General features: G+C 45.2%; 1 protein-coding gene across 1 annotated transcript; it reads left to right on the top strand.

Annotated features, from left to right (window-relative positions):
* The first annotated feature begins 2,069 nt into the window (after window positions 1-2,069).
* LOC306641189 (CREB-regulated transcription coactivator 3-like) lies at window positions 2,070-6,713 on the top strand. The gene has a single exon (XM_079106136.1). It carries the CDS (start codon window positions 2,168-2,170, stop codon window positions 3,674-3,676), a length of 1,509 nt encoding a protein of 502 aa, XP_078962262.1. The 5' UTR covers window positions 2,070-2,167; the 3' UTR covers window positions 3,677-6,713.
* The last annotated feature ends 536 nt before the right edge of the window (window positions 6,714-7,249 follow it).

Raw genomic sequence — 7,249 nt, 5'->3', positions numbered from 1 at the left:
GTTGTCATATTCTTTTGCCAGGCAATCACAGGAAAAAGAAATCATCATTTTCACTTAAGAATGCTCTCCAATGAGACATGGTGATATATACCTATAGGCCCACCTACTTGGGAGGCTGACGTAGGAGGATTGCTTGAACCCAGGAGTTTGAGACCAGTCTGGGAAACATAGCAAGACCCATGGAGAGAAAGACAGAAAGAGAGAGAATCTTTACATAGCAGTATAGCAGTAAACATTCTTAGTTTTATTAAATATTAACTCAAATAGGTATCTTTTACTATTTACTGTGACTGAGAAGCGTGCATAAAGTACTCCTGCTGCACAAAGACTATTTTGAGATAAAAGCACTGGTGCAACTGAACTGAGCACCATTGACCACCGTATTTCATGGAACACTTTTTAATTAAAAGAAAGACTGGTTAGTCCAACGTGAGTATTTATTTAGGAGAAAACTCTTCAAATTTTAATAAAATGAGCTTGTCACTTCAAGGAAAGCAACCAACAGTATATGCAATAAGAATTCCAAACTTTCAAGAAAATATTAGAATTTTGAAAAAATTTTTACAGCCACCAGTAATTTGACAGCTTGTCATTAAAGATAATGATATCTATAATCTTCTGATGAGATTATTATTATATTATTATTATTATAATGATATCTATAATCTTCTGGTGATATTAATGACTTATTTTTTGCATACTGTATAGTAAATAAGTCAATATATTGAATATCTATCTGCACAATTCAATAACAAAATGGATGTTTGAGGTTATAAAATCAGACTTAAGTAAAATAATCAATCAAAAGCATTTTAGACCAATAGGTTTAATGAAACAGAACTGAAGAAGTTCACTGATAATTTTGAAGTTCCACATTTCAATACAAACTTAACAAACCAGTTCATGTCAAGTTTTGGGCCACTACCAAAGAATATTGAGAGTAATTATTGACAAAGACTAGATATCACACATTCAAGGATTTATCCCCACTAGGGGTTGGGGAAACCAACAAGGAAGGTGTACACATGTGCACAATCCTCTCAACAAGCACAGCATGGATTAGGGTACATGCCTGATCATCCTTTTCTGTTGGGGCATTGATCTCTTCTCCCACCCAGAGGACAGCAGAAAAAATTAATTGGCTGGCAGATGATCCGGTCTGGCTTGACCAATGGTCCCTCACAGAGGAAAAGCTTCAAGTGGTTCACATACTAGTCCAAGAACAGCTTCAAGCTGGTCATATTGAATCTACTTTAAGTCTATGGACTTATGGTTTTGTGATTAAAAAGTCTGGTAAATAGAGATTATAACAAGATCTCTGAGCAATTAATCAGACCATGGAATTAATGGATGCATTACATCCTGGACTTTCTTTTCCTACAGCTATTCCTTTTGATTATTATTTAATCATAATGGACTTAAGGGACTGTTTTTCACTATACCTTTACATCCAACTGATTGTAAGTGCTTTGCATTTAGTGTTCCAGTCATTAACTTTAAACAGCCAGTTAAAAGATACTGTTGGAAGGTTTTGCCACAGGGAATGGCTAGTAGTACTAACTTAGGTCAGACTTTTGTAGATCAAGCCATTGCTCTGGTGCAAGAGCAAGATCCTGATGCGTATTTTATTCATTACACAGATGACATAATTTTTGGCACATCCTAATTCAGATATGCTTTAAAATGTTTTGCATATTTGGAAACCTCTCTTACCACAGTGGGCTTGTGCATAGAACCTGAAAAAGTACAAAAGTTGTCTTCTTTTTGGTACTTAGGCAGCTTAATTGAAGGACACATGATTTGTCCACAGAACATAAGTAGAACTCATGCTTTTCATACTCTCAATGATTTTCAAAAGTTGCTGGGGGATATTAACTAGATACAGCCTGGCCTACAAAATTGTCCACTGCAGATTTTGGCCTTTTATTTGATATTTTGTGTGGAGATCTCTCTGGCCTTTCCTTGACAGCTCACAGCAGAAGCAAGGGCTGCATTTGTAAAGGTCAAACCTGCTCTTAAGACTGCACAGCTTGGCGGCGGCTCCTCTGCCGGGTTGCGCCGGTGACGGGCTTCGGGCGGCGGCTTGGGCGGCCTGCGGACGGACGGGTGGGTCGAGACGCAGGCCCGCACCTGCCATCTCGCCTCCTGCCAGCGCTGGGCCCGAGCCATGGCCGCCTCACTGGGCTCGGGCAGCGCCAACCCGCGGAAGTTCAGTGAGAAGATCGCGCTGCACACGCAGCGGCAGGCCGAGGAGACACGGTCCTTCCAGCAGCTCATGACCGACCTCACCCTGTCGCGGGTTCAATTTCAGAAGCTTCAACAACTGCGCCTTACACAGTATCATGGAGGATCCTTACCAAATGTGAGCCAACTGCGGAACAGTGCTTCGGAGTTTCAGCCGTCATTTCATCAAGTTGATAATGTTCGTGGAACCCGCCTCCACGGGCTGGTGGACAGGCTAGCCAGGAATCGCTTCCACCCCCTTCACCGAAGGTCTGGGGACAAGCCAGGACGGCAGGTTGATGGTAGTGCTTTTGGAGCCAATTACTCTTCACAGCCCCTGGATGAGAGTTGGCCAAAACAGCAGCCTACTTGGAAAGAAGAAAAGCATCCTGGGTTCAGACTAACATCTGCACTTAACAGGACCAATTCTGATTCTGCTCTTCACACAAGTGCTCTGAGCACCAAGCCCCAGGACCCCTATGGAGGAGGGGGCCAGTCAGCCTGGCCTGTCCCATACATCGGTTTCTGTGATGGTGAGAATGATGGACACGGGGAAGCCTCTTTCCCTGGCCCATTGAAAGAAGAGACTCTGTTAAATGTTCCAAAGCCACTGCCAAAACAACTATGGGAGACCAAGGAGATTCAGTCCCTATCAGGGCGTCCTCGAGCTTGTGATGTTGGAGGTGGCAATGCTTTGCCACATAATGGCCAAAACATAGGCCTCACACCATTTCTGGGGACCCTGAACACTGGAGGGTCATTACCAGATCTAACCAACCTCCATTACTCGGTGCCCCTGCCAACCTCCCTGGACACCAGTGACCACCATTTTGGTAGTATGAGTGTGGGGAATAGTGTGGGCAACCTCCCAGCTGCTATGACTCACCTGGGGATAAGAAGCTCCTCTGGTCTCCAGAGTTCTCGGAGTAACCCCTCTATCCAAGCCACGCTCAATAAGATCGCACTTTCCTCTTCCCTAAATAGCCACCCACAGACATCAGTTGCGAATGCATCTGCCCTTCACCCTTGGCTCCGTCTGTTTTCCCTTAGCAACCCGTCTCTTTCCACCACAAATCTAAGTGGCCCTTCTCGGCGGAGGCAGCCACCTGTCAGCCCTCTCACACTTTCTCCTGACCCTGAAGCACATCAAGTTTTCAGCAGACAGCTCTCTTCAACCAGCCCACTGAACCCATATCCTGCCTCCCAGATGGTGTCCTCAGAGAGAAGCCCACTTAACTTCCTGCCCACCGAAGCTCACGCTCAAGTGTCCCCACCGCCCCCTTACCCCACGCCCCAGGAGCTCGCACAGCCTCTCCTACAGCAGCCCCACACTCAAGAGCCCCCTGCCCAGCAGCCCCAGGCAGCCTCATCCCTGCCACAGTCAGACTTCCAGCTTCTCACATCCCAGGGCTCGTCTTTGACCAACTTCTTCCCAGATGTGGGCTTTGACTAGCAGTCTATGAGGCCAGGCTCAGCCTTTCCTCAACAGGTGCCCCTGGTGCAACAAGGTCATCGAGAACAACAGGACTCATTTCATTTGAGACCGAACCTGTATTCCAACTGTGGGAACTTCCCAAACACAATCCTGACAGATTCAAGCACCAGCCTGTTCAAAGACCTCAGCAGTGCACTAGCAGGCATGCCTGAGGTCAACCTGAATGTGGACACTCCATTTCCATTGGAAGAGGAGCTCCAAACTGAACCCCTGAGCCTGGACGGACTCAGCATGTTGAGTGACTCCAGCATGGGCCTGCTGGACCCCTCTGTGGAAGAGACGTTTCGAGCTGACAGACTATGAGCAGAAAGCAACGGGACAGGAGAATCCCTGAAACAACCAAAACAGAGTGAAATAGAAAAGAGCCAGTGAACACTCCTGGACTTCAGTTATCCCAACACAGAAGGAACCAGCCCCATGGCTTCAGGCTTTCAGCTGAGGTTCAGTTTCAGACTCCATGGCTTTTTCTAGACACAGCTATGTCCTGCCTCCCAGGCCTGTGGCACAGGTTGTGCTGCTGCAGGCAGGCTGCTTTGGAGCTTCCAGTGAATTATGGAAAGCTCATCCTCTGACCCCTCCATCTTTTTATTGGCCATTTAGTTGGTCAGTGTGTAAAAGTAGAAAATATCATGTAATGGGAGGCCTCAGTAGTACTGTGTAGTGCTCAGAACCACTGATCTCGATCAACACTGAAGACAGGACATGGGACTGAAGACACGGGAGGCAGGCAGGGGCCATGGGTCCCATAGCATTGGCTCAGCATCGTGCAACGGTACCAGAGCCCCACAATGTCCTCTTTGATCTGGCTGTTCAGACAAGGCACCCTCCAGCTGGAGGACATTCCAGGACTTAGACAAGAGCCATGTTTCTCTCAGATGCCTTAATGATAATATGAAGTTTAACCCCAAGTCCAAAGACAGACTTGTGTTTGGCAAACCAAATGCTAGTTTTTCTCCCAGTTTGGAATCTCTTTTCTGCTGCTTCAATACACTTTTTCCTTAGGGACAGGAGGAAAAGGAAGACAATTATTTTATTCAGTCACTGTGAAAAGGTCCCTGGTAATGGATGAGCCTGAGTAAAACAGTGTTCCTTCCTAGAGGCTGGGGAAGAAAGAGAAGGGACTATAGGTATCTCAGACACAGGGTGACCTCCAGACAAACTCCAGACAAGCACAGTTCTCCCTACATACCAACTGGAAGGAGCGGATGAAGGTTTTTGCACCCACCCAGCAACTGAATTTCCCTATCCTCCCCAGAGTGGCTTCTCTGTGGGTCTAGATCATAAGCTCCTAGAGGGCAGGGGCTGTGCCTTATTCCTCATCGAACCGCTAGTACCCAACAAGTGCCTGGTATGGAATAAGTGCCTCATAACTGTGTGTTAAATACACGCATGTGTATGCGTGTGCATGAATGAATGAATGGATCTGCTATGCTATAAGGCATTCTAATCTGTAACTATCCCTACTCCCTACCAAATTGTCTCAGAGGTTTAGCTGTTTTAATGCTTGTGCCTGTGCTTAAGTTAAGCATGCACTTTAATATGCTTTTAACACTAGGTGACCAAATCTACCACTAGACTCAGGGTCATGTTCCATAGCAGGTAAGAGGCAATTGTCTCCTGGGTGCATCCAGAGTGGCTAAGCAAACCAGGTCCCCAAATGCTTGTACCTGAAGAATTATAACTAGGCCTTCGCCTCAGAAGGTCTTCCCTCTCAGATTCATGTTTTGCTGTAAATGGCTTTAAACATGCTTTGAGGTAAAAGAAATAAGTTTATAGTAAATGAAGGCTTGGTTCATGCAACCATCATTATTCATTAATACCTTATCATGAAATAGTTTGATCATATTTCTACCTGCCTCCTCTGACTTAGCTCCTAAACAGAAAACATGATGATGCCTACAGAGCACTAAAAGGGAAGAGCTAGGCAATGAGAAGATGGGGTGGGGGGGAGAACCCTGAAGGAGGGATGAGCTGCTAGAACATTTGCTTGAACTGCTCCCACCCAAAGAAGTGAGGCTGCATGAGGAGGGTCTGAATCTGACACTTCTGTGGTTTCAGGATCCTGGCTGGATGGCTCTCCAGGCCTCATCTTTGGCCCTATCTCTGATCTTGCAAACAACCCTGACAGTGCCTTCATTCCACCTTCCTCTGGAACCCAAGAATTCTTGTTCTCCCATTTCCCTGAATCTGCTGTTAAGTTGGAAACCAACCAAAGTCCTCCTTGTCCAATTTCTGCTTCAGGAAGGGGCTCTTGGTTTCCCATGGCAAACCTTATTCCCAATTAAACTTTCACATCCCTTTATGCAGATCTCAGAGAAGGGTGACTTTTTGTTACAATAAAAGAGCCTTCCAGTTGTAAAGCTACCCATAACCCAGTGTGCCAATAGAAGCCAGCTCCTACGTTAGAGGCCCCCAAATCAGATCTTGCCTTTCAGGCAGGAGTGGCACAGATGTTATAAGAGTGTGTTATTTGAAGAAAGTGGGGGTCCCAACATAATCCACTCCTTGCGTAGTGCCTTACCCATGGGAATCATGGTGTCAGGGTCCCAGTTCACTCTACATAGCAGCCCTGCCTTGCAACGGAGACCCCAAGACCCACAGGATGAGTTGCACTGCCCCTGGGACATTCTTCAGGTTACTATGGAAGTGTAGACACCCAGGGAAAGACGATAATGAGGACAATGTGTTTTAGAACTGAATTAAATCTGCCCATAGCTCCATCAGTCTGGTCTTTTCTTGTGAAAAGATCCTGGGCATTATAAAGCCCACCTTGCCTAGATGGTATTAGGGACACCGGGGACGGTGTTGCCTGCCCCTCAGCGTGTAAGCCTGTACTCACTGCTGCCTTTGTAATAAGCCAGTCTTGGTCCTTAGCATTGGAAATGGCTATAAACTTCAGAAAACAAACAAACAAACAAACAAACAAAACTATATTTGAATATTTAGTTTTGTCACAAGACATCAATCATACTCTCATTTACTAGCAGTTAAAAATCATAGTACTAAAAACCTATCTTTCCATTTTTTTTCTTTCTGTATGGTTGTGGTTTTTAGGACATAGGGTGTTAGGAGAAAATTTTCTTGGTCAGATCAAGATCAACATAAATTCTCCTTTGTCCTATTTCCTTTCTCCTAAGTCTACTGTATATTACCTGAACTGAAATGTTGTGTATCCAAGTCCATGCGCGTATTTGAAGACATTTTTGGTTCTGACCCTTTGTGGCTCCTCTGATTTATGCACAGGTGGTTCCTAGTGTGTCTCCATTGCTTCGTGTATGGGACCACCATAGCAGCTAATCAGACTTCCTGCCAGTGTCCTGGATCCCAGGGCTCATTGTTAAACAATATTTAAAGATTGGAATTTGTATAAACTAGCTTCCAAGTTTTATAATGCATCATTTTACATCTTTCATAATTAAAAGCAGCACAATAAAAAAAAAAAGAAAAGACTGCACAGCTTACTAGAATTAATTCCCAGGAGCCTGTATATGTGTAGATATTTCCTAAATCTCTTACCCCTAAAGGGGTTAT

Source organism: Sciurus vulgaris (genome assembly GCF_902686455.1).
Source record: "Sciurus vulgaris genome assembly, chromosome: 12".
Classification (NCBI taxonomy): Eukaryota; Metazoa; Chordata; class Mammalia; order Rodentia; family Sciuridae; genus Sciurus; species Sciurus vulgaris.
Note: the sequence above shows the minus strand (reverse complement) of the source record. Positions and strands in the feature narration are given on the sequence as shown.